This window comes from Aspergillus tanneri (assembly GCF_003426965.1).
Source record: "Aspergillus tanneri strain NIH1004 chromosome Unknown AapTan_3_pilon_pilon_pilon, whole genome shotgun sequence".
Classification (NCBI taxonomy): domain Eukaryota; kingdom Fungi; phylum Ascomycota; class Eurotiomycetes; order Eurotiales; family Aspergillaceae; genus Aspergillus; species Aspergillus tanneri.
The window spans coordinates 2,061,682-2,087,501 of record NW_022984630.1 but is presented as its reverse complement, the minus strand read 5'-3'; the positions used below and the strand labels follow the sequence as shown (position 1 = coordinate 2,087,501).

The following is a 25,820-nucleotide window of genomic DNA, read 5'->3' as shown; positions in this document are numbered from 1 at the left end:
ATCAACTAGCATTCAGTGAGCCGCCAATGACACAGGTAAGCTAGACGCAACGATGGGCCAACACGAAGATCATAATATGTTTAAACAATTAATATCAGACTAGAATTGTCCTAACAACATCATTTATACATGCAGCTTTAAATGCAAGGACTAGAGCTGAAGCATTAAAACCGATAGTCACCACTAGTGGAGATGATAGTGGAAATTATTTGGTCCACCTATAATCTTTGAATAATTGTCAGTTACGAGACTTGTGCCTCAGGTGACTCTATTTGTCGACAATTAATTGCTGTTCTGTACATGCCTCATGGTACAATCAGCACGTGACTACCCGCAAGACATGTGCAGACTGCCCAAGATGGCAACGATAACCTAATCCTTAAAAATCCGGAGAAGCTCTTGCAGAATGCACAAGGTAATTGTCCCCAGATTTTCTGGGGCTCATCGCTTTGCCTGTAAGTACTATATATCGATTTCCCGCTTGAATCAAGGGAGACGTACTAACAGGTTCTATCCTACCAGGCTTAGCACTCTATCGTGCGCTTCTCCGACAATGTACTAAACTACCGGCAACAACCCCAGAGCTCAACAGCTCCAAACGCCTCGTACAACAGAAGTTTCATAGATGCAAAGACCTTCAGAGCCCATCCCAAACCGCAAATGCTCTGAGGGCTGGATATGAAGTACATACATCTGACCTCTCCCCGTTTAATTAACAAATCAGCTAATCTCTTCGGTCACCTCAAAACTGCAGGCTTTCGACCTTCTATATTCAGCTTCCCATGGAAACCACTACGATCTACGACGTATAACTGATATTATTGCGGAGAGCGAGTCAATTAAGCAACAGAAGATTACAGCACAAAAGGAATTAGCAAGAGCAAGACCTGCGAAGCTGGTATCTAAGAAACAGCAAAAGAAAGAAGAGACCGAGCATTTTCAAAAACTTACTGCTCGACGACATCCTGATGCTCTGCCTATCTTATCACGCCCTCGGCCCGTTGTAAGTGGCAAGCGACGGATCCCAGTGCTCGTCAACGCACGTGGGGTACCATTTCTGCGCATCAAGAAACCTCAGCCCAAAAACCTCAGTGGTGTTCTAAGAACAAAGCTCGAAAAGCGATGGAATCTGGTCGAGCGTCGAGAAAGACTGCAAATGGACCAACCGTTCACCAAGGATGAAGATGATTGGGACTCCTTGACTGGTCATGAAGAAAAGACCAAGTGGAGGACCGCGGTCCAAACAGCAATAAAGGACGCAAATCAAAAAATTCACCATACGGATATGAAGAACAAAAAGCATGCAGAGGCACTGTGGGAAGTTGTTCTCGCCGAGCGCACACTAGCAGAAAAAGAACAAAAGCAGAACTCCATTAAACCGGATGTGCTGGTTTAAGGGCTTCTAGTCATGCTATATCAAGCCTGGTCCGAGCTTTTATTTATTGCTCGTGATCAATATCCATCATGCTGGAAGTTGTTACGAACCGAAATTTCCAAGTATAAATACAGGTACTATCTCTGCGTCAGGTCAGAAAACAGTGGGTGGGTGACTCTGTACAAGAGATGCAAGCCGCAAGCCGAAGTACCGTATTCTCGGCGCCTACACAAACCTCTACCAGGAGCTCCAAGAGCAGATTCCTGTACTGCTCAACCTTGCTGAAAACAAGCAGTGGTAATTAGGTCATGCAAAGTCTAATTTCACGGACCCTAGAGACATTGGACCTTTGGTTGATAACATCTGAGCAGTTTTCTTAGATCAGATCACTGACCTCCCAAGTCTATTATTGAGCTCAGCTTTACCAGAACAGTTCTATATATAAAAATACCATGATAGACTACTCCATATTCAAGTTCCTTTCACTACTTGATTCAAGATAGCATGTATTTACATTGACCGGACCTTTGTATAGGTAGCGCTGGAACGAGCCAAATATTTCATGACGAAATCTTCCCTCGAACAAATTCCTACGCAGCTATTTTCATCTTCCCCACGGCCGGCATAGAATCTTCTTCATCCTCATCAAAGTCTGCTTTTCCAGCCAAGCCCCGTTCCCACAGCTCTTTGCCTGACCACTTTTTCTCTTCCTTAGCCGTTGTCTTTTTGTTGGATTTCTTATCCTCCACCTCCTTCTCCTCCAGTTGTCTCCTCTCCTCCTCCGCCATTTCCTGTATGAATTTCGCTTGCCATTCTAAAAAGGATTCCCTGGTTACGGCCGTACCATGGAACTTTTTGTTCTCTTCCTCCTCTGCCTTTGCGGCCTCCATCTCTTTTTGTGCGTGCACGGCATTTACCCGCTCCGACATGAGTTGCTCGGCACTCTCCTTCAGAGCACTCACAAGTGTGAACACCATCGCCATCCCTATATTCTCTTCGATAGTCGGCTGCAGGGCTTCGAGGAGTCGGTCGCGGTCCTCCTGGATATCTAGTCGCGGATGTTTGGGTGCATTGGGAGGGGCAGATATTTCTAGGTCCGGAGCCACATCTGGGTAGTCAGTTGGATATGACACCTGTAGCATCAAAATAGGCTGTTGAGTCTCCTCGATGTCATTTTCGGGTGTGTCCAAGGTGACTGATATCCGGTATGAGGTGTCGGATATATCTTGAAAGTATCAGGTCCTAGTCAGCGTGATTCCCAGAATACGCTTACAGTGCCATAAAAAAAAAATTCACCACTCACCTGTGATTTCATCTGGGAAAATTGAATCGAGCACCTCGCGCTCTTCGATCTGATCTTCGCGGCCCATATCGCTTCAATTGTGCCGCGGCCGGGTTTGGAGGGGTTCAGGTCGTAAGGAATCAGGGGCGGGAAGAGTGCTTAAAATTGCTGCATCCACAAGGAGGGATTTCTCCAGCCTATAGGCATTCAAACACCGGCAAAAACAAATGCAACAAGGCACTCCTCCAAAGAGTATTTTAGGGTGAATATGTAGGACGCTGGATCACCTCGAGTACATTGAATATTGCAGTCCCACATGCAAACCGAGCAAACAGATAAGAAATCCCCAAAATTGTTAGACCCGAAAGCATTCTAAATGCTTCGCTCTTCTCGACCTGCAAAGAAGACCGTAGGTCTTTAGTATAATTCATTCATTTATTCAGTTTATAGCTAGGCTTACTTTGTTTTCAGAATTGGAGGGTACGTCTGGCTCTTTCTTTGCCCTTTAACGTTTTCCTATATTTTCTTTCTTCCGGCAGTTAGATCATGGGCAAACCCAGGCCCCAGAAAAAAAAGAGAACATCTAAATCTAAGTCCATTCTGAGCGCCGGCGGCTCGGTTTCAAAACAGAAGATGAACGAGAATCCTTCTAAACTACTCGATCAAGCGACAATTCTTCTTCAGACAGGACAGCCCGATGGCGCTCTCGCATTAGCCCAGCATGCACTCGACAATGCGCCTGCCAATTCGCCAAGTCACCTCTCCGCGTTGAATTTGGTCGCAGAGATCTACGTTGAACTGGGGGATATCGATGTGGCTAGGGAACATTTTTTGCGTGCAGTTGAGCTGGATCCGACTGGTGCGATACCAGAATCCCAGGGAGGAGGTGCTGAAAAGTTCTTATGGCTGGCTCAGCTAAGTGAGCTAGGAGGGAGGGATAGCGTGCAATGGTTTGAAAAGGGCGTCTCAGTCCTCCGGCATGTTATCCAACAGCTCGAAGGTGACTCCAGTCCTCAAGAAGCCATTGAATTAGAGGGGAAGAAACGCAAGATGGCCAACGCTTTGTGCGGCGTTGCTGAGATTTACATGACTGACCTTTCGTAAGTTGCCTTTTTTTTCTTTTTTTTTCCTACTAAAATTGCAATTGGCTGACAATGATTAGTTGGGAGGAAGATGCGGAACGCCGTTGTGAATCTTTGATCACGGAGGCTCTTCATGTTAATCCTGATGCGCCTGAAGTGTTACAAACCCTTGCTTCTATCAGAATTTCACAGCTACGAATAGACGATGCTCGCGCAGCACTTACAAAGAGTCTTTCGCTATGGAAGGACTTACCACCAGATAGCCTTACTATTCCAGACTTTGCGACGAGAATCAGCTTGACTCGACTGTTGATGGAAGTCTCCATGGAGCTGGAGGCACTTGATGTTCTGGAGCGCCTGATTCTGGAAGATGATCAGAGTGTAGAAGCCTGGTACCTAGGAGGGTGGTGTCTCCAACTTCTCGCAGACAAACAGCAAGCACCCAAAGATGCCGAGGTGGACGACTCGGCGGAATCGAAACGACATGCCTCGCTAGTTGCTAGTCGTGAATGGCTGAAACAAAGCCTCGCCCTCTACGATCTCATCCAATATGAAGACGAGAGATTGAAAGAACATGCCACGGAGCTGGTCCAAGAGATGAACAAAGAACTAGGCGAGGAGATGGATGAGGAGGATGGCGAAGAGGGAGGAGAGGGAGAAGGAGACTGGGAGGACGAGGAGATCGAGGTCGAGTCTGACGGGGACCATGAGATGGCCGACACCTAAAAGTTCCAGCCACATCAGTCTTATGAGACAAAACTTCGTTCATGTAATGATACCAATAGAGAAGATTCTGCCGATGTAACCTGGTACCTAGGTAGATACTACTGCTTATTGCACCCATTCACTGTGTAGGACATAATTTCTTTGTTATTTGATATTGGGCGGCGCCATCGGAAAAAAAGCCGCTCCGACCGCTTTCCTCCGGAGATACGCAGCTAATTTTGGCCCCGGCAGTTCGGTCTTCGCGTGGCGAAAAAGCCCAATGTGAGTGAGCAGGTTGTAATCGAGGTTGCTGGAAGTGTCCTATCTCCCCTACAGGATGGACCCAGTACCGGCACTCGGCGGGGAGATTTCGTCGTTGAAGAATTCGGTGAGTGAAGTGGATGTCGTCAATATGGCTTCCTCCACGGACGTGGAAGAGACGATCACGACGGAGACAACGGTCGCGGTGGAGAAAGAAGTGTCTCAGTCGGAGTACGAGACAGACAGTGATGGCTCGGAAGAAGAGTGGGAGACCCAGTCTCTACACGAAGACACTATTCAAGTTCTTCGCGATGAGCAACTGCGCGATGGAGGTAAGCTCGCTCTATACCGGACCCGGCGTCGTCGAATCCGCTTCTCCGTTCGTTTACTGACGGTTCCTGGCCTAGTCCCCGATGCCTGCACCTTGGATGAAGCTATCGCTTTCCGGAACCGGCTTCATGAGATTGGCAAGGCCGCATTTGTGGGAGAAACAATTGGTCAGGATACTGTGACCGCAAAGAAGTTGTGCACAGCATTCGGCATCTTGCCCCCAGATTTCCTTGACGGTGCGCCGGATGAAGCCTACCATCCTCTTCTAGCCATCGCTATCTCGCGGGAATTCTCTAGGCGCCAAAAGCTCCCCCAGTACAACACGATCGAGGATGCTGTCAGACTGCTCCAAGAATCCCAGAATATCATCGTGTTAACGGGTGCTGGCGTGAGTCCTCTGTTACTTGTCTTGACGTGCATACACTGACTAGCTCACTAGATCTCTACAAGTCTCGGAATTCCGGACTTCCGATCCAAAGACACCGGGCTTTATTCGCAGTTGGAGCATTTGGGTCTGAGTGACCCTCAGGAAGTTTTTGATATTCAGGTCTTCCGCGAAGATCCCAGCATTTTCTTCTCTATCGCAAAGGATATCTTACCTACCGAGAAGAAATACTCGCCGACGCATAAATTCATTCGGCTGCTGCAGGACAAAGGGAAACTTCTGACAAACTATACGCAGAATATCGACAATATTGAAGCCAATGCAGGTGTGCTTCCTGAGAAGATTGTACAATGCCACGGGTCATTTGCAACGGCTACGTGCGTCAAATGCAAGTATCAGGTCCAGGGAAGTGAGATTTTTGAGGATATTCAAAAGGGAGTCATTCCTGAGTGCTCATCCTGTCGAAAGATTATCAACGAGGATTCGTTAAAAGCGCAGGGGATGAAGCGCAAACGCAGCACCAACGGAACCCAAAAAAGTCGCAATAATGATGGCGAGGATAGCTCGGACGAAGAAGAGTATGAAATTCCCACACCGGGGGTTATGAAGGTCCGTAAAAATCTCTACCTCATATCCATTGCTCCTGTTCTTTCGCTAACCCATTTCAGCCTGATATTACCTTCTTCGGGGAGGACCTTCCAGATGAGTTTGGTCGTCGCCTGGTTCACCATGACCGTGACCGGGTGGATCTTGTCATTGTCATTGGCACATCGTTGAAAGTGGCACCTGTGGCGGAAGTTCCGGGCGTGCTCCCTCGCAATGTGCCTCAGATCTACATCTCTCGTACAGTAAGTTGGCATATCTTCAAGCAAGTGCCGAAGCTGACCACCATCCAGCCTGTATCACATACTAGGTTTGATATTGATCTGTTGGGCGACTGCGACGTAGTGGTGTCTGAGCTCGCTCGCCGCGCTGGATGGGAGCTGAAGCACAAAATGATCCCCGAAGGCGAGAAGGTTGAGATTACTCCAGCGGAAGGATATGAATCACGACATGTGTTTAAGATTGTTGGCGCATAGCGGCGGTGTTCGGTCTTGGAGATTCTGACTCTTGTGTATCTATTCAGGGACGGCGTACCTCAACGGTTTGTTTCGCAAGGATTACTCTGGACTTTTATTTGAAGGGTTTGGATGGGATGAATGGGATATTTTTCGTAGATACGGTTGCTGTGGTTTGCTGTTGATAAATTCCCCCTATAGAAGGCAAGTTGCCATGCTACCGATAGGAAAATAAGTTTGGTTTGCTTCTCCTACATGCACTAGAACATATAGTTCTGTAGTTCCGACGTTGTTCGTCGAGATGGTGGCCATTCAGTACAGCGGCAGTCATCAGAACATCGCCGCCGGGTTCTTTCCGACGACCAAAAAAAAAAAAAAAATCAAATCTTCTCTTTCTCCTACAATTTCGACCATCATGGAATGATTTCTCCTCCATCAAAACGCTCTAAGGGAAAGTATATCGGCCGATCCACGTACCTATCCTTTTTGTATCTGTTGCAGCCAGGAGGATATATTTCAAAGACCACAGTCCGGCCTTCTGGACTAAATCGTCATGGAATATCTAGTCCGCTTCGCCCAGGTCCATGAGTCTTTTCGACGGCCCGAAATCGAGTCTCTGGCATCACTAACTGGCATTCCCTTGGAAATTATCTTTTATGATCAGTTTGTATGCGCTTTTTTTTTTTCAGTTTAATATCGGCTTTCCAGCGTTAGCCACTATTGGAACGATGCTGGTGTTCGGATAATCCCATCCCACCATCCACCAGCATAGATACTGCTACTAACTTGCGTCTAGTCACCATATTGCATTGTAAAATTATCAGATGAAACGGCTGCACGGACTCTGATTTCTCGCAGTATCCTAGCTAAAGACATCTTCGAACTCTGGGGCCAAGGGACCAATTATGATGAACTGCACGCCGACGTCCGCAGGCGGACGCAGGATCGCTGGAGCGAATTCAAGGAGTCCTCGTTCCGCTTTACTGTCGACTGCTTCGGCGGCAAGCGAAGCATGAGGGAAAAGCGCGACATCATCCAAACATTCTCCTACACGGGGTTTGAGGGTCCAATCCGGATGAAGAACCCGGACCAAGACTTTTGGGTCCTGGAGGAATATCTTTCGGACATTGAAGCCGCAGCGATCACTCCCAGCGCAACGCGGCCGTCGGAAATGGACCTTGAGCCGCAGCGGATTTATCTCACACGCTGGATTGCAGACAGCAGCCGAGACATTGTCAACCGATACGATCTGAAGAAGCGTCGGTACATTAGTACAACATCCATGGACGCGGAGTTGAGTCTCGTCACGGCGAATATGGCCCATGCGGCCCCGGGAAAGCTCTTCTACGACCCGTTCGTCGGCACAGGGAGCTTCTGCGTAGCAGCAGCGCATTTTGGGTCTTTAACTTTTGGCTCGGACATCGACCCGCGAAGTTTCCGCGGTCGGGAGACGAAGCAAGGAGATCTCATCGGATTGGCCTCGAATTTCCAGCAGTACGGTAATATAAGCAAGTTTGTGGATGCGTTCACTTCGGATCTAACAAATACCCCTCTCCTACAACATCAATTCTTGGACGGCATTGTATGCGACCCACCTTACGGGGTCCGTGAGGGCCTCAGAGTTCTTGGAACCCGCGATGGACGGGGCAAAGAAGAGGTGATTATTGACGGTGTACCGGCTCATTAGTATGTCCTTGACCAGCTTGCTGATGGCCCTTAATCATGGCTAACATTATCCAGTCGACCAGGTTACATTGCGCCTAAGAAACCGTACGGCTTCGAAGCAATGTTGCATGATATTCTTAACTTTGCTTCTCAAACGCTCGTTACGGATGGTCGACTGTGCATGTGGATGCCGACGTCCAACGACGAGGACGTGAAGTTGATGATCCCCATGCACCAGAACTTAGAAGTCGTCAGTGTTTCTGTACAACCATTCAACCAATGTAAGTGCAGCCCCAGTCTATATGCGATTGCTACCCCCAGGTTTTGAGACTAACCATTTTATTCTTAGGGTCACGACGACTGATCACGTACCGAAGACTGCCGGATGGACAGATCTCTGATATTTCGTTAGGACGACGCAAAGACGACGACGGGGGAGTCAGCGCAGACGACCTGAACGCCTTTAGGAGAAAGGTTTGTATCCCCTCATCTGTTTATAAGAACGATTATCTAACATTTTCCAGTATTTCACGAGGCACTCAGCCACCGCCAGTCCCAAATCGGGAGCCGAGAGTCCCGCAACGCAATGAAGACACGAAAAAGGAAGCGAAAAAGGCCAGTCATGCATACATCTAACTATATAAACCTAGCTTATTCCATCGAGTGTACACGAAAGTGCCCAAAGCAAAGCTAAATGGGATATCTCATAAGTGAATCAAATCCAACAAACAAACCTCACAAAACATTGGTATCATAGAAGACATGGTATATCTTGCCATGGGCATTCAAAGTTTCCCCAGCATCGTCTTCTCGTCTACTTCCAGATCCACTCCATCCTGCTGTTTAACCTGCTGCACTTCCCTCGCCAGCTCCTGGCGCAGCAGACCCGCTAGCTTCGCTCCCTCTTCGTCATCCAACTCATCCCTCTGCCCTCTTCCAAACATAACAAAACTCATCTTCGCTGCACCGGGCTCCGCATTCGCTGCCGGTCTCGGAATGACATGAAAGTGTACATGAGGCACCTGCTGTGCTGCCGAGATCCCTATATTCTCATGAGTACCGACACCAGTATACAGATAAAATACAAGGTTGAATTCCATCACAAAGAAAGAAAGAAAAACAGGGCGGAAGAAGGAAAAATTACATACCATTATTCTGTACCACGTTCCAATTCCATCTGGAATCAGAATCAGAATCACTTTCCCCATAGAGAGCTCGCATCGTGACTCGAGAGATAATTGGAAGCCATTGACCGATCTGTTATACAGCAGTTAGCTCACTCGTTCATTGATCTCTTAGTTAATCTTTTAATCAGCTGATTGACATCCACAATCTCCATAAGCGAACAACACCGTAGACGTAATTCCCTCGCCCTCCGTCTATAAGGAAGAAAAATTCATCATTCAAGACCACTTACCTCTCGACTAACAGTAACTCCCATATCGCCTAATTTCTTATAATGCTCCCTCGTAATGATAAGTATATGTCCTCTCGTTAGGGGCATGATATCCAGGAAAGCAAGGACATATCTAGTAGACAGGATAAGGTGAGCATGGGTATCCGACAGTGGGAAGACAGACTGCGCGGACGTGTTGGATGTCTGGTTCAGGAAGGTCGTGGGTGCGACGGGAGGGTAACTAGCCGCGATATTGCAAAAAGGACATGAGAATGATGCGGACATGATTCTGAGAACGGGGGAAATTATAAAGCATACAATTCCTGCGAGAGGAGCAGATTAGAGGATATTAAATGGGGTGAACCAGTAATTATGAACTATAGTGAATGAGGGAAGAATGTCGGCGACGGAAGTTGCTGGACCTCGGTTCATTGCAGGTGGCAGCCGATTGAGCTGGAAGTTCCACGTTAAGAATCGAATTTCAGTGCACTTTATCTGGCTATGCTGGAATGTTTAGCATAGGCCTTCACTGGCTAGAATTCAATATTTTGATCAAGATACACCTGAGGCAGGACTCCCTTTCCTGCCTTGATGGAAATATATAAACAGAGACCATGGTATTCTTCATAGCAACCCACACTATCTCAGAACAATCGTCATCCCTGGCTGAAAGATTCAGCCGATGAATTTGTAAATTAATCTCTCTAAACGACATTACAGGAGCCTTCTTTTCGCTCTATCCTCCCTAGACTAAACCGAATATTGATAAACCTCAAACGAGCCATTATCCTCCCTCGCATGCTCTTGAATATCACGAGTCATCAGAAATAGTCCGTGAGAAATCTTCCGCTCTAGAAGCCGCAATCTCAGTTTCGAACCGGCTTCAGGATGACTGTGGTTGTGGGAAACGAATTGTATCATAGGCAATCCGACGGACGGTAACGCCAGTCAAAGAAGCAGAGTAGAAACCAAAAAGAAGCAAACTGCAAATATACAATTTCCGACCCTGAAGAATTTGACACTTGGAATACGAACAGGGGGACGAGAAGAATGGAAAGGCGTAATGCAACCCAGACACTGCCAAAAGGAAAACGACAACGGAAGCACAAAGAAAGCAACAAGACAAGAGCGCCAGACACCCCTGGAGGAAGAGAAACCATGCCAACGTCCGCAATTGAAATCGAGAAATGCCGTCGTAAACATATGCAAGAGTGTCCTATACCATCACAAACGAAGAAATGCCAACATATGTAATCAATCAACTCCTTCTTGGTTACCCCCACACGGACGCCGATATGAGCGGATAGCCACAAGAACCGCGTTGGCGGTCATTTAGTCCTGATCCTGATCCTTGATGAAACTGTACGGTTCCGAGAGCGAGCTATCGATATAGAGGTGATGGTACTTTTTGGCCCATTGCCGTGTAAGGATGGAGGCTGGAGAACACAGGTTAGAACGTGCTCAAAAGTTATGGAACCCCGACATCTTCGAAAGACTTACCCTTTAGAAACTTTTTACTGGCATATTTCTTGAAGAACGCTTCGTGACACACTGGACGGTGGAGGTAGTCGATCATTAACCGGAAGACGGGCTCGATTTCTTTTTCGGTGTATCCAGCATAGTGAGCGAGGGTCGCGTCCTATATTCCAATCAAACTGGAGTTAGCAACATGCTTGTATATGTTTTATAAGCAAGCGAAAGGAATCTTACCCAAGGTCCGCGCTCCAGGATAAGACGAGCAAGGTACATGGCGGCCGCAGACACATGGCTCTGACGGTACTGCATGAAGCGGTGGTCGAGAAGGCTGATTTCCATCAGGTACTTTCCAAGAGTTCGGGTTTGGATGTCGTAGTTGTCGGCTTTGGAGATCCGGCGCAGGAAGTTCATGGGATTGGGGAAGCTCATGTTGTACTCAAGCGTCGCCAAGATGTGACGCTCAGCATCTAAGATCTCCTTATCTGAAAACGTCTCATCTGCGACATGGCTGAAATTAGCCACATGGGGCGACAGCACTTCTTCATATTTAGACGCAATAAACATGGCAGCGACCCCAACCAGTTGGAGGCGGTCTAAGGCGACAACCTCAGCCGAGAGAAATCGATCGATGAGGTTGACGGCTAGGAAAAGTGTTTCTGGAAGAAGGCGGAAGCGCGTGTGAACCTCAATGAGCCAGTCGACAAGAATACCGCGCATCTTCCACTCCAGATCAGGCTGATGCTCAATGTAGTGGGGGTTCGGTAATGTTTCCAGCTCGAGTTGCCTCATGTACTCAAAGATCTCAACCACATACTCAGCCGCCATCAGGGGATCATCAAGATCTTCGGTGTCGAGGTCGTCCACGAAATCTTGAGGCTTCCCTGAGGCCTGGGGCTCAGTGACTTCGGCTTTTTCTTCCGCGGTAGAGGCCTTTTCCATAACAGCCTTCTCCTCGACCTTCTCTACCTCCACCCTCTTGCGTGGCGGTTCCTCAGTCTGTTGCGCTTTCTCAGGCACCGGTTTTTGACTCGCCGGCCGCTTCTTCTGTGCACTGCTCATTCCTGATCCGCTGCCCAGGCGCTTCGATTCAGTGGTAGGCTTCTTTGCATTATTGTCTTTGGCTCCCAGGGCAGTGCGAGAGGAGTTGGTGCGACTGAGCTTCTGAACACCCCCGGCCTGCATCGTTGCTTTTGACGTCAAACCTACCTTGGTGGTAGCTGGCTTCTTGGCCTCCTTTGTCTCCCCATTATCCGCCTTGTTGACATTGCTCACATCTCCAAGAGCAGCGCGCCTTCTTGGGACTCCAGCGGTCGCCGTGTTCGTGGCAGTTTTCTTGGTCTGAAGAGGTTTCTTGGTGGCGGCGTTGGAAGCTGGGACGTCACCTGCCGATAGGGCCGCGGCCTTGGCCCGTGTCAGACGCGTTTGTGGCCCATTCTCATCATTCTCGTTCATTGTGGCCCGCGTACGGAGGCTCCGAGCCTGTCGAAATGTTAATTAGACTATCGTGGTTGCCACCAGGATGAACGTAGGGCCAACTGTCAGAGTCAAGAAGAGCTTACCGGAGGCATGATGCTGAGAAGAGTGAAGGTGGAAGGGGTGATGTCTCGAAAGGAAGAAAGGTAAACAGGTGGATATAATTACTGTCGTCCCGTCCTCACTGTCTCCTTAGCATTCCACAAGAAATTACACCAGTGGAGCTTAAATACCTGAGGGCAGGAAGGTACTGGTGCACGTACCACGCGTGGATTCTTGCCCAACCCCAAGCAACAAGGTATTATGCAGAGTTTCCGAATCAAGAATGGCAAGTATGTCCAAGGAATTTGGCGTGGAGTATCTTAAATTAAGTGCATATATGACTTTGTTGATGTCGTCGACCAGGACCTTGGAAGACCCAAATCACGTAATTTTCACGGCGCGCAAGTCACAATTGGAACGCCGATATCTGTACAAAATGCAATATAGCACGTGTGGATAGGTGACTATGAACAATGACGCGAGACATGCAACCACTTGAAGGGTGGGAGTGTTCACTAGGCTGGGGACTCCTTCAAGTAAACAGTTGATGATGAGGTTGGTGCAGGGAGGAGTGGTAAACTTGACAGGGCAAAGACGATGTTTGGCCCTACTCTTAGCGTGGAAATCAGCCAAGCTGGGAAAGATGCCCCACAGCACAACCCGATCGAGTCGCGAGGAGTGACGGATTAATAACGGCTATACAGTCGTGATAGGAAGTGTATGCAGAGAATAGAGGGCCAACAAGTGTCCCAGATTAGGATTAATGAGATTATGTATGGTAGAGAAACGAGACTGGGAGGGAGAGAACGAGGTGGAATGAAGAGAAGGAAGAGGGAAAGGGGGGAAAGCGTAACGGAACAAATAAGTAGAGGGATGTATTGATACGTATGAGATTGATACACCACTAACGAACTTGGGTCATGGAGGGCTGTGGTTATTTCGTACGGGTACGGTTATCGGGGCAAGTCGTGAACGTGCTCTGTTGATGCCTGAGGGTGTTCGACGCCATCGCGACCAGGTCGCGCCGCTTCACGATCGCCAAAACAAAGCGCCCGTTGCCCGGCAACGCATTGGGTATTCTGCGCTTTTGGGTATTGCCCCGACGTGTCGCCGTGTCGCGCCGTCCCGTGACTTGCACCCTGCGCCACAGGGAACTGTCAGCAGTGGCGGTGATAATCACTAGGTCATGTGCCAAGCGACCAAGCCACAACCCCTACTCCGCCAAAGACATTTTCGCTCCGGCAGCATCAAGACGCTGTGGAAAAAGCATTGCCGCCAGTCTCCCAGCAGCATCACTCCAATTAGGCAGAGTGTGCCGTCGGTGGTCTTCGTGTCTCTGTATTGCTTGCATTATTGTATTTGGATTGGTTGATTCAGCATGTTTGCGCAGTAGTCGTCTACATTCTCTACATATCCTATATCTCAAGAGTGTCACCCAGCATCTGGAACATACGTCGGTCCATTGATCCTCAGAACCATACCTTTTCTGATCCATTATGCTTCAACCTCGGTTAGCCTTGACGGGCCTCCGTCTTCCGTTTAAATGCGTGTCTTCGGCCACATCTCGGGCCTATTCGACCATAATCAACCAGAAAGAGATGCCGTCGACTAACGACCCTGCGAGCACGGCCTTCGATCCTAGCATTTCCTTTGCCCCTCCACCCACACGTGACGATGCGGGTGTTCTCCTCCGAAAGTATACACCGCGAACACCCGGTATCCGACATTTGCGAAGACCCGTCAATGACCACCTCTGGAAAGGACGACCGGTACATAAGTTGACATTCCCCAAGCGGGGTCACAGCAAAGGTGGCCGAAACAACACCGGGAGGGTCACAATTCGGCATCGTGGTGGTGGCCACAAACGTCGTATCCGGGTTGTTGATTTTGCACGGACTGCACCTGGACCGCACCATGTGGAACGGATTGAACATGACCCTGGACGGAGTGCTCATATTGCGCTCGTCCGGAGCCAAGAAACACAGCAGCTGAGCTACATTCTCGCTGCGGAGGGTATGAGAGCGGGTGATGTTGTACAGAGTTATATGTCCGGTATCCCGCAAGATTTGTGGGATAGCATGGGCGGTGCCGTGGATCCTGGTGTACTGGCAGCCAGAACCGCGTGGAGAGGCAACTGCTTGCCGTTACATATGATTCCTGTCGGCACACTGATCTTTAATGTCGGTCTACGTGCAGGTAAGGGAGGTCAGCTGTGCCGAAGTGCTGGCACTTACGCCACCGTGATTGCAAAAGGCACCAATACCCCGAGCCAGGAAGCAGACGCCTCCCAGGAAGAGGGTGCAGAAGCTCCGAAGTTGACACAGCGGGACAAGCAAAAGCAGGAACGTCTTGCACAGCATGTTACCCTCCGGCTCCAGAGCGGTGAGGTGCGGCTGATTCACAAGGACTGCTGTGCAACCGTGGGAGTTGCTAGTAACCCCAACTACCAATATAGCCAGCTTGGAAAGGCTGGACGATCTCGTTGGCTGAATATCCGACCTACCGTCCGAGGTCTTGCTATGAACGCCGCTGACCATCCTCATGGTGGTGGACGTGGCAAGTCGAAGGGTAACGTGGATCCCAAGAGTCCTTGGGGCCTCCCGGTACGTATTTGATGGGATACGTTTTCTTTTCTCATCTTGTTTGTGTGAATTGGCAGCATACTAACATGTATCGCAGGCGAAATCTGGCTACAAAACCCGACCCAAGTGGAAGGTCAACAAGGCTGTGGTTGTTCCCCGAGTCCGCAACCAGGGCAAGCGTCGCAGAGGGTATAGTTAAACTTGTCGCTTATGTCCCCCATTCCCTTTTGCATCTTATTCCAAATGTGTATGCTTCCACTTGCTTGGCATGATGTTTCTCCTAGTATTCTTTATTAACTGTACTTGCTGAGCAGCGTGCGCTCATCTTGTACTATCCTTTAACCCTACTTTGGGGGGTGTGTATCTTTTGTATTTTAGATCTTTTCGAAATTCCTAGATATCGATACCTTGCTGCTCTGTTTTGCATTTTGTATTTCTCCCACCATGGCGTTGTTACTGTATTATATGGGGTTAGAATATAGGTCTCGGTACTACTGAAAAACCGAGCTGCGATCGGTGCTGTCGTAAAGCAGGCTGTAGGGTTATAAATAGAAGCGTTGGTTAATCTATCCTTGGGAGTTGTGAAATTTTGGGGATTCTAGAAACCGAAAACGTGACTTTGGCTTTTTCGGTGGCGGATGCCGATGGTTCGTTCGTTCGATCGGGCAATCAGGGTTGTCGATGGCTCTCCACGCCATCATCGTTCCCTGTTGACTTCCTTACTTGGGTTCATATTTTCTTACATTTGAAACTTTTCTGCCAATGTTCGCTTGAAGCTCTGGCCTTCTCGTGATTGAGGTCTGGCGGCTCTAGTCCTTCAACGCTGTTTTGTCGCCTCGGATCCGATCGACCTCGAAACTTAAGTCCACTCACTCTGCCTTACGACTGTATCTCCACCTCCCTCCTTTAGGCCATGGCCGATATATTCGACGAACAAGCGGAACATTCTTTGCCCCAGTCTTCTGCGTACTCACATCAGGCTCCGACAAGTCACAAAGTTGCGCCTCCCGCTACCGGTCAGAGCGATGCAGACGGTCTATACGTACCCCGTCCGAAACGAATCGCATGCGTCGTCTGCAGGCGGCGAAAGCTGCGATGCGACGGGAAAAAGCCTAGTTGCGGGACCTGTGCAAGGTTGGGACATGAATGCGCATATGATGAAGTCCGAAAAAAGAGCGGTCCGAAGCGGGGTTATGTGAAGCAGCTAGAAGCCAGGTTGGGTAGGTGATTTCCATCTCTAGTTTTCTATTTTCCGTATGCTAACGGTATCATCGCCCTCTTGAAGCTCAAGTCGAGACTCTCTTGAAATCCCAGGAGGCGAGCGTACCCCTATCCCAAGGAAACGACCTCACTGTCCCAACTTCGAGCGAGTTTACAAGCATACCTGAACCTCTTTCGATCTTAAATGACTCAGGTGCGCCTATATCACCTCCTGAAGGAACCGGCAATCACCCGATTCCGGGGCAGACGTATCTACCGTCTCCCATACGCGAGGATCGCAACTTCGGATGGGACATGATAAGCTTGGGGCTGGAGGAGCCTCTTCCAGCCCGGGAGGCCATTGATGAACTGTATGCCTTGACCCTCCATTGCTTCTATGTTTTTAGATCGGCTTCTCATCCAAGAATGACAGAAGCCAAATCTACTTCGAGAAGGTCCATCCCTCACTCCCTATATTACACCGTGCTAGACATATGGCGGCGATGGACCTGGCGCCTAGCGCTCGACCTCCTGTTTGCTTACAATATATTACTTGGAGCCATGCTGCCTCCATGAGTGACAAGTATCACAACCTACATGAACTCTTCTACCAGCGAGCTCGCAAGTACGCTGAATTGGACGAGATGAAGGGTCTTGGAGAGGGCATCCTGTCTTTATCGATTTGCCAGACTTGGCTGCTCATTGGCACTTACGAATTTAGGATGATGTGCTTTCCCCGGGCATGGGTCAGCGTGGGGAAGGCTTCACGACTGGCGCTTATGCTTGGTCTGAACCGATTAGACGGTATGGGTCTGGGGGTGAAGCAGTCGTTACCGCCAACAAATGATTGGACTGAAAATGAGGAGCGACGGAGAGTGTTTTGGATGGCGTTCTGTGTTGATCGGTATGCCAGCGTCGGAACTGGATGGCCGGTCCTGATCGATGATCGAGACGTTAGTTGTTCTCTTATTTCCCCAAGAAGGGCAATATTGATCGAAGAGTAACAGGTCATGACGAATCTACCCGCCAGCGAAGAAGCATTCATCAATGGCCAGCCCCAACAGACTGCGCGAGTGACGGATATCGCATCTGGTGACGATATCTCTACGCTGTCTGCTTTTGGAAGCGTTGTATTTATGGCGTATCTGTTTGGCCGGAATCTCACCCACCTTCATCGCCCTGACCCGCAAGACAATGAGCAGGACCTAAACGGGTTGTTCTGGCAACGACATAGGTCTCACGATAACATTTTACTACATTTTGCATTGACAATGCCGAACCATCTTCGGCTCCCTGCAGGTGTACGCGACCCCAATGTGATATTCTGCAACATGGCTATCCATACTTCGACCATATGCCTTCACCAAGCGGCCATCTTCAAGGCGGAGAAGAACAAAATCTCGGAGCAGATCACCACCGAAAGCAAACGGAGGTGTATTGTCGCTGCAGACCAGATCACAAACATTATGAAAATGATCAGCCACATCGACTTAACGATTGTAAGCCTCTACCCAGATCCATGACGATCAATAATCGAGCTAATTGGACCTAGATGAACCCGTTCATGGCATTCTGTGTCTATATCGCTGCGCGAGTCTTTGTACAGTATCTCAAGTCTCGCCCGGACGACTCTGCCGCTCGATCGTCTCTACAGTTCCTCTTCTCCGCCCTTGGTGCCCTGAAGAAAAAGAACCCTCTGACCGAGTCGTTCCTAGTCCAACTGGATGTTGACATGGAGGGCACGTCAGTCGACGACATCCGGCCTCGGCCATCTAAAAAAGTGCGCACCACACAGGGCCATACGGTAAGCGTCTAACCCCATTATGGAACAATAAAATAGAATCACCAACCAAAGCCCTATTGACGAGATACACATAGACTGCGATGGGGGAAGAGCCCGACACCCAACCACTCACGGCCTTCTGTCCATCTCGACGAATAACTTACGCATACGAAGAGGAATCTCCCTCATCGTCCTCCAACAGCTCCCGACCCCCTTATCGCCCGCCTACTTCTCTCCCCAGTCGACAAAAACAACCACCCACCACCACCCTACCGATGCATTCGGCCTTTGTCCCATGTACAATAACCCCCCAATCCTTCGTGCCGCAATCCACGACGACCGCTCCTGACATGGACCTTTCCCCTGAATTTACAGATGGAAGCACGAATAGCACCAGGACCAGCACCAACAACAGTAATCCACTACCAGACGAGCCAGTGCCGCTAAACCCTACTACTACGACCACCACCCAGCCCCAATCCCGTCACCCCCAGTTATCTTCTGCCCAGAATGGATCCCAACATCCCACCAACTTACTTGAACCGAATACCTCAATGCGCCCATCATTGGAAGATATGGTTCCAGGTTCGTACGCCAATTATACATATTCCGGTCGAGGGTTCCCTCAGAATGGTATTATGACACCGCTCGATTCGAACGGGTCGGAGGGGTCGATTCATATTCCTCCTACGTGGGATTTTGCCCCGGCTCAGGATCCCAATGCTGAGCATATTGACATGGCGGCTGGGGGGGTGGATTCATTTAATGAGGCGCAATGGGCGCAGCTTTTAAGCTCTTCGAATTGGGATGCGTGGCGCAATCAGGGGTAAGACAGGATGTTCCTTTTCTCGTTCCATATCTTAGATACCCCACACGTACTCGTACTTCTTAATAGATGTACATAAGTTGTGACTCTAGTTGTTGACCTGTGATGTTAACTAAATACAATACGAATGAATGGTACTTAATTTGGCTAAAATTAGGAGTGAATGACATTAGAACGAATATCAAATAAGGACGGGTTCGTTGTTGTTCTGGATAGAATGAAGGGAAGAACACTAGGAACAATACAGGATGTAAGAAAAGGTCAACGCGGTTATAAAAGAAAGGGGAAAAAAGTAAAGACGTAAATAAAGACTGGATGGAAAGAGCCCGACTCAGTCCGTCTAAGCACATTGAGCCGGGTATCTTCTATCGGTGGAAGGCTCAGGGAATACGCCGTTGGCAAGCAAATCTTCCATATCCCATCCAGGGGCGCCTTCAGTCTTCCAGGTCCAGAATAACCAACCAGACTTGAGTTCATAGGCATTTAGCTGGGCTTCAATAAAACGACGCATACTCGCTCGATCTTCTTCAGGAAGATTCGACACGGACCCTCCACGCATGGCCGAGCAGTCACCAAATTTAGCACTGGAGGCGAAAGTACCGTCGTAGCGAGCGCTGACGCCTCTTCCATTGAGGTACTTGGCACAATCCGTCATGGCACCGGTCCACTCTCCCACAACCACAGCTTTGTTGGAGGCTTCAAGTTCTTTGGCATACCCACAGACGCTGCCAACGTGGCCATTGATATCCTGACCAATGAGTCCATTATCGAACATATGATAGTGATGGGAGTCCATCACAATATTTCCATCGCCCACACTAAAGTCATTCCAACTTGTTACAGGCAGGAAACCGTCACCAAAAACCACTGCGGTATTTGGGTTGTGTCCACGGACGGTATCAAAAACGTCATCATAGTAATCCCTTAGTCCATTCACGTCCACGCCAGCAGGAACATTCGGCTCATTGAGAGCTTCAATACCGGCCACAACATCATCCTGTGAGGCATAGCGTTCAGCTAGAATGTCAATAGCCTGAAGTGTCCGTTGAACAGTATCACCCTGAAGCCATTCGATGGGGCCTTTACGTCCACTGTTGTCAAACCCGTTTTGAGAGCCGGGTGCTAGCCAAGTTGTCAGTTAGATTCCATGTTTCTTAAAGGCCGCTTCTTAAGCCTCTCATTACTAAGAGCACACCTACCACCATGCAAATCAACTATGACCTTGAGGCCAGTATCTCTTGCCCAATCGATGGCATTGTCAAGGAACTCTAGCTGACCATCGACATACGGCTCTCCCTCATTGGGGGAGGTAGCCCAATATCCGACGGGAATTCGGACATGGTTCAGGCCTGCCGCAGCCATGCGGGAAAAATCGCCTTGCGTGATGAAAGAGCTCCAGTGCTGAGAAAGACGAGCTTTCGCTTCATTCTTACCCAGAATTTCGGTCAACGTCCATTCATCGACAGCACCGTCACCAGCACCCTCGAAGATTGAAGGTGTAATCCAGGGTTCCAGCACAAGCCAACCACCGAGGTTAACCCCGCGGACCTTTTCATTCTTGTAGTCAAAGGATGATGCACGGGATTGTAGTCGGCTGCTAGACAGTAAGTGTTAATCAACGTGGTGGGTTGAGTCGCAGCGACCACTCACACTTCGGCAGCCTGTCCACTAACTGCCAATAAAGAAAGCACTAGAAGTGCTTTCCGTTGAAATTTAGCCAACATTCTGAGGGCGCTAATATGTTCGAAAGAAAAATTCAGAGGCTGGAAGTAAAAATGATAATATTCTGCGCCGGATGGAATGAAGATCAACCTATAAGTAAAGAATCGACACGTGCACGGTATTCGAACCCGCCGAATGCAGAAAAATCTAGACTCAACCTTGGATGTCTGTTAGATGCAGAAAAGGCATAATATCTTGACAGTGGCGTCTCACAGCTACACCTGGTGGGCAAGCTGGAAGGCGCCGAAAACAGGAGGACAACAACACGCAACACAAACATACACTGCAATAGTGGAAAGCAAATGAAGATCTTTCTCTTATGTGGTCTCTTTCCTGAATCATCGACGGAGCCTCGGAATCGGCTTAAACAGTGTGTTTGAACAGTGGAGCTCACAGCAGAATGCGGAGGGGATTTTTGAACAATGAAGTCACGCTGACGAGGCAAATAAAGCTCATGCTAATTTGAATATGGAAATCCATAGAAACCCTAGTGAGCAGATATCTATGGGTCGTTGTCATGAATCCGGGGAAAGAGCGTTCCCATTCGGGAAGCTCCCAAAGGTCTCATGGCGGCCTGACTAGATGCTAGATCATAATGCCGTCCTTTGTTAATAAGGCTCTTTGAACCTAGCCAGATAGAATATCTCACATAGTTCTATTACACAGACTAATTGCAGGCTTTTTAACAGCCTTGGCCATGTACTTCATTGTATTATGGACTGGCTAAAGGCATAGTCCAAGGGACTGGTAACGTTTATGCGCATACCCCGCAAACAGCTGCGTGGATCTCTGGTCAATTCTGCATATGGATGGGGAAAACGCAACCTTGCAGAATGCATCCAGCGATGAAAGGAGGACAAGGAGAGATGCTGAGGGACACCACGAGGGGATTGCCGCATTCGGTGTATGTCACGTGGAGCTCCAACGGTCTCTCTCCATCCACCGCTGGAATGCGTGGGAATCTGACCATCTACTCGATTCTGCATAGGACAAGCACTGGGTACTGGAGCTTACTGGTGTGGAAAGATGGATTCTAAGTTTCTAACCATCTGTGATGAGGCCGGTTTTGGCTACGGTCAGCCAGGTTCCAATAGTACAACAGACCATGCATATTCTCTGAAAGTTCCAGGGAACGCGGGATACAATGCCTATCACGAATTGATCTACTGTGGCGTACCTACATGACGAATACCCGGCACGGGATGATGTTTGCGACAAATTCATTTCGCTTTCGAGTCGTACTGGCGACAGCAGCATGGATTCGTAGACTCAATCGCCGCCCAGACATATTAGGAAACATAGGAATAAGTGCTACAGGATGCCGTATCATCACTCAGGTTTTGGAGAATCGTATCGAAAAGTCGGTCGAGTACGGGGGCGCACGGTTGGGGTCTACGGGAAGTCGACACTCGCAGAAGCTTCTCCAATCAGTTCGATCCCGACCCAAGACCAAATAAAGCCCAATGATCCTGCAAGATCAGTAAATCCCGACTTGGCAAGGGGCCATGGTATCAGGGCTTTCCCCAAATTCAGTAGCGGATGCAGAAGGTTGTTGTCAAATCATCTGCCTGCTCGAAACCTTCTATGACGACGGATCAGGTCCACCATCTTGGTTAGGTTGGGTTGCGTGGTGTACAGTCACGGAGAAGAAGCGAGAGATCAGAATTTAGAAAGAATGGAAAGGGGCTCTGAGGCATACGTGGACTATACTTGATCATGATATCCCTGTCGTCCCGGTCCGGTGCTATGGACTTGCTACCCATGTCAAGACCATGGTGCTACTGTGTAGATATCGTAGGATCTCTGCAGTAGGTGGTGGACTAGGAAGTAGGAGATTCTTCATTAGATCGATGAATCGCGCAGATATACAGTCCCTTAGTGGATCCCGGTGACAGCTGGTGGAGATAATCGGGACCACTTGAAGCTCGGCTTCATTCTCTATCAATAATTAGGGCCACTGGAGGGGGATGTTGTTGACAACCGGGTTGACATCTTCATCGGCCAACTCCATTACCCTGTTGCTCCTTTGTATCTGATTCTTATTCTCCCAACATGCTCTCTTGGCAACAACGAACCCTATGTCGATATATCTACTCCGTACTGGCCCCGAGTAATGTCGTGCATCTTGTTGTGTATAGAAGAATAGGGCTGAGTCATGATTGGCGAACCAAAGTTGCCGACTCTTAGTGGTTACCGTCTTAAGCTGCGGATGGTAAATTCGCCATCGCAGAATCAGCAGGAGGGCATACATGATGACGAACAGTCGGAGCTCTCCTGGATTTCCCGAGAATCAAATTGCTCACCTGCATGACGTCTGGCGATCAATCTGTCAGCAGCGCCGTTTCCGGTGACGTTAGCCTCAACTACCAGATACAATAACAATTAATTAATATCAATAAATAATATCAAATGAAATAAACAGACGAGTGAAACCAAACATAACGATTAACTGACGGGGGAAAACCACCAACTAGCAAAACCGGCTTCATGCCAACATCAGGCCACAACGGCAGCAAGCCTAGGTTAAGACGGAAGCAGAAATCAACCCATCAAATATCCACTTGCCATGGCCCGTGATCACACGACTGTCATTTCCGAGTCCTCGGGTGCTTGTGGTTAAAAATACAGTCGTGTTTAGTTCACCAACACAATTTCGTCAGGAATCAGGAATAATCCTTCTGGTGAGGACGAAGATAAAGAAAACGAAGAAATGAAGACGTTGGTCAGCTCGCGTGACAGGACGACAGGCTTATGTCATCTATTCAGCACGTTAAAGTGTATCGTCATGTCGCATCTAATTCCATCAGGCAACCTGTTAATTAATTAATAGACAATAAACACGTCATTGGACATCTACTACGTATCCACGAGAGGCCAAAGCAAAGACGAAGTGAATACTCCGAATACACTTGACTCGGTCGGTTATCGGAACCGAAACGGGATTGGGATTGGGCCTAACGGCTGCCCCTTGGCCTTAGGCCCCTTTTTTCTTGTTTATGGAAACAGGAGGCCCAAAAAATGACATAAAGAATCCAAAAAAAAAAAAAATTTAATAACAAATACCGATGAAGATAGATTACATGCATGCTCATTTGTCGGTGTGATCCATCAATCACGTTCCAGGGAACTCCCGAAGTTCAACTGACTGACAGGCTCAACTTAGATCAATCAATATTAATAACTATAGAATATGTCACAACGACCCACGGAACCGCGTGTCATAGGAGACATTATCCAGACGGAGCAAATCGCAATGTCCAACCCAAGAAAACATTGCAGCTTCCTATGTGACATACATTCTGCCACACATCAGACCACTGGGATTGGATTGGTATTGTGACCGACGAATATCGCCAAGTTTCGGGATCTTCGTCTCTCTTCTTCTAGTCGGACCATGTGCCTTCAAGTCGTGTTAGGCGAGCACTCCGTGCCCTAGTCCGAAACAAAAAAAAATCCTTTCGCAAGGAATAATAACTCTTTTTTCCTTCGTGTGGAAGCTCGGGTTTCGGTCCTTTACCGGATGAGGGTCTCCAGTTCCAAACTTCCAACACATAGCGGGACCTGCTTCTTGTCATCGATCTATATAACCGTGCCATGTCTCTGGCGAATTCCCTCTTGATTCTTTGATTCTTCTATCATTATCATACTCGTATTAATCATCTTTTGGAAACCCCAGTGGTTCGTGATCGAAAATTCCCCCCAGACTCTCCATCTTACTCCATCTTCGTCGTTCCATCTAGCCCAGAATCTTCCTTTCAGCCACCAACAACCATGGAACAAATCCTTGGAAGTAATCGTCCCGTAAAACGTGTCGACCGCAAAGCGTTGTACACCAGACTGGAGGCACGTATCAATTACCTCCGGGACTTCCTAGACTTCAACACATGTACGTTCATGCCACCCACCCGCCATGGGTTTCACCACTCCTGCGAGACAAAATATGGATTTAGCTAACTCTTGAATAATAGCCGACATCGAAGCACTCACATCAGGCTCCAAGTACATCAAAGCCTTGATTCCCGCCGTCGTCAACATTGTCTATAAGAAACTCCTGGAACAGGACATCACTGCCCGCGCCTTCCACACTCGCAACACCGCCGATGAGAGACCCATTGAGGATTTTTACTCGGAAGAGAGTCCTCAAATCCTACGAAGAAAGATGTTTTTGCGGTGGTACTTGACCAAACTATGCTCCGATCCGACGCAGATGGAGTTCTGGCGGTATCTGGACAAAGTAGGGTGAGTTTTCCTCCTTTGGAGGAAAAAAAGAAAAAAAAAAAAAAAGAGAGGGAGAGAAAGAAGAGAACTAACAAGGACTAGAGTGATGCACTCAGGATCAGAGCGGATGCACCCCCTCAATATCGAATACATACATATGGGAGCCTGCTTGGGATTCATCCAAGATATCTTCACCGAAGCGCTCATGTCCCATCCCCACCTCTCACTCCATCGCAAAGTGTCTCTGGTACGAGCCATTAGCAAAATCATCTGGATCCAGAACGATCTCATCGCTCGATGGAGAATTCGTGACGGCGAGGAATATGCCGATGAAATATCCCAAATCCCCATCGACGAAAAGGAGGGCTACCTTGGCGAAAAGAAAATCCTAGGCGACAGCAGCGCGTCGAGTGACGATGACCGCTCCAGCATTGCCAGCAGTTGTGCACCTTCTGCGACCTCGGCTTGTCCCTTTGCAGATCTAGCAAAACCCATGTCCGAGACTAAGATCTGGGCTGGAAAATGAAACTTTTTTTTCTCTAAAAAAAAAAAAAAAAAAAAAAAGATTCAAGGGGCTAGGATATCCACATCGGGCAGTTTATGTCAGGCGTCACTGTGAGGTGTCCAATTCAGGGGGCACAAGGCATATAGCTGGCGTACTCCTCAGGGTTAGAGTTTCGGGCTTTTTTTCTTCTCTATTTATTTGTTTCCCTTATTCCGTTCTAAAATCGTCTCACGACTTTGATTTTTGTCACAACTGCATGGATGGTGTTACGGTTTCAAATCTGCTGCGATATTAGATATCCTCCAACACATCACTTCTCAGTGTCTAATTATAGAGTCTCTTATTTTATTTTCTTTCTTTCTTTTTTTGAATCATTTTCGAGTACACCAAACAAACAGGACCGATTACGGAGAGAAAATAAACTTTTTGCCAGTCCTATCGTGCATAAAAGATG

General features: G+C 48.5%; 12 protein-coding genes across 12 annotated transcripts; 7 read left to right on the top strand and 5 right to left on the bottom strand.

The window, feature by feature from the left end:
- Positions 1-26: 26 nt before the first annotated feature.
- ATNIH1004_004495 (uncharacterized protein) lies at positions 27-1,396 on the top strand (the record flags this gene model as incomplete). Its single annotated transcript, XM_033569165.1, has 2 exons — positions 27-35; positions 725-1,396. 2 exons carry the CDS (start codon positions 27-29, stop codon positions 1,394-1,396), a joined length of 681 nt encoding a protein of 226 aa, XP_033427971.1.
- Positions 1,397-1,965: 569 nt separating this feature from the next.
- On the bottom strand, positions 1,966-2,745 carry ATNIH1004_004494 (RWD domain-containing protein; the record flags this gene model as incomplete). Its single annotated transcript, XM_033569164.1, has 2 exons — positions 1,966-2,600; positions 2,679-2,745. 2 exons carry the CDS (start codon positions 2,743-2,745, stop codon positions 1,966-1,968), a joined length of 702 nt encoding a protein of 233 aa, XP_033427970.1.
- Positions 2,746-3,290: 545 nt separating this feature from the next.
- Positions 3,291-4,465, top strand: ATNIH1004_004493 (ACL4 family protein; the record flags this gene model as incomplete). Its single annotated transcript, XM_033569163.1, has 2 exons — positions 3,291-3,757; positions 3,820-4,465. 2 exons carry the CDS (start codon positions 3,291-3,293, stop codon positions 4,463-4,465), a joined length of 1,113 nt encoding a protein of 370 aa, XP_033427969.1.
- A 316-nt stretch (positions 4,466-4,781) lies between these two features.
- SIR2 (putative histone deacetylase SIR2) lies at positions 4,782-6,499 on the top strand (the record flags this gene model as incomplete). Its single annotated transcript, XM_033569162.1, has 4 exons — positions 4,782-5,037; positions 5,113-5,423; positions 5,475-6,029; positions 6,089-6,499. 4 exons carry the CDS (start codon positions 4,782-4,784, stop codon positions 6,497-6,499), a joined length of 1,533 nt encoding a protein of 510 aa, XP_033427968.1.
- Positions 6,500-7,031: 532 nt separating this feature from the next.
- Positions 7,032-8,733, top strand: ATNIH1004_004491 (tRNA (guanine-N2-)-methyltransferase; the record flags this gene model as incomplete). The annotated part of the gene is made up of 5 exons (XM_033569161.1): positions 7,032-7,145; positions 7,275-8,164; positions 8,219-8,424; positions 8,493-8,617; positions 8,668-8,733. The coding sequence occupies 5 exons, from the start codon at positions 7,032-7,034 to the stop codon at positions 8,731-8,733; spliced, it is 1,401 nt and encodes a 466-aa protein (XP_033427967.1).
- A 195-nt stretch (positions 8,734-8,928) lies between these two features.
- On the bottom strand, positions 8,929-9,584 carry ATNIH1004_004490 (uncharacterized protein; the record flags this gene model as incomplete). Its single annotated transcript, XM_033569160.1, has 3 exons — positions 8,929-9,185; positions 9,292-9,400; positions 9,561-9,584. 3 exons carry the CDS (start codon positions 9,582-9,584, stop codon positions 8,929-8,931), a joined length of 390 nt encoding a protein of 129 aa, XP_033427966.1.
- A 1,287-nt stretch (positions 9,585-10,871) lies between these two features.
- CLB2 (B-type cyclin nimE) lies at positions 10,872-12,583 on the bottom strand (the record flags this gene model as incomplete). Its single annotated transcript, XM_033569159.1, has 4 exons — positions 10,872-10,975; positions 11,040-11,178; positions 11,250-12,494; positions 12,575-12,583. The coding sequence occupies 4 exons, from the start codon at positions 12,581-12,583 to the stop codon at positions 10,872-10,874; spliced, it is 1,497 nt and encodes a 498-aa protein (XP_033427965.1).
- An 881-nt stretch (positions 12,584-13,464) lies between these two features.
- On the bottom strand, positions 13,465-13,881 carry ATNIH1004_004488 (uncharacterized protein; the record flags this gene model as incomplete). The annotated part of the gene is made up of 2 exons (XM_033569158.1): positions 13,465-13,669; positions 13,748-13,881. The coding sequence occupies 2 exons, from the start codon at positions 13,879-13,881 to the stop codon at positions 13,465-13,467; spliced, it is 339 nt and encodes a 112-aa protein (XP_033427964.1).
- Positions 13,882-14,026: 145 nt separating this feature from the next.
- On the top strand, positions 14,027-15,311 carry ATNIH1004_004487 (mitochondrial 54S ribosomal protein uL2m; the record flags this gene model as incomplete). Its single annotated transcript, XM_033569157.1, has 2 exons — positions 14,027-15,133; positions 15,210-15,311. 2 exons carry the CDS (start codon positions 14,027-14,029, stop codon positions 15,309-15,311), a joined length of 1,209 nt encoding a protein of 402 aa, XP_033427963.1.
- A 714-nt stretch (positions 15,312-16,025) lies between these two features.
- On the top strand, positions 16,026-18,925 carry ATNIH1004_004486 (putative C6 transcription factor Prf; the record flags this gene model as incomplete). The annotated part of the gene is made up of 6 exons (XM_033569156.1): positions 16,026-16,332; positions 16,398-16,683; positions 16,746-17,265; positions 17,320-17,811; positions 17,865-18,116; positions 18,191-18,925. The coding sequence occupies 6 exons, from the start codon at positions 16,026-16,028 to the stop codon at positions 18,923-18,925; spliced, it is 2,592 nt and encodes an 863-aa protein (XP_033427962.1).
- Positions 18,926-19,261: 336 nt separating this feature from the next.
- Positions 19,262-20,645, bottom strand: exg1 (glucan 1,3-beta-glucosidase; the record flags this gene model as incomplete). Its single annotated transcript, XM_033569155.1, has 3 exons — positions 19,262-20,043; positions 20,121-20,518; positions 20,572-20,645. 3 exons carry the CDS (start codon positions 20,643-20,645, stop codon positions 19,262-19,264), a joined length of 1,254 nt encoding a protein of 417 aa, XP_033427961.1.
- A 3,769-nt stretch (positions 20,646-24,414) lies between these two features.
- ATNIH1004_004484 (protoglobin family protein) lies at positions 24,415-25,387 on the top strand (the record flags this gene model as incomplete). The annotated part of the gene is made up of 3 exons (XM_033569154.1): positions 24,415-24,529; positions 24,612-24,882; positions 24,964-25,387. 3 exons carry the CDS (start codon positions 24,415-24,417, stop codon positions 25,385-25,387), a joined length of 810 nt encoding a protein of 269 aa, XP_033427960.1.
- Positions 25,388-25,820: the final 433 nt, after the last annotated feature.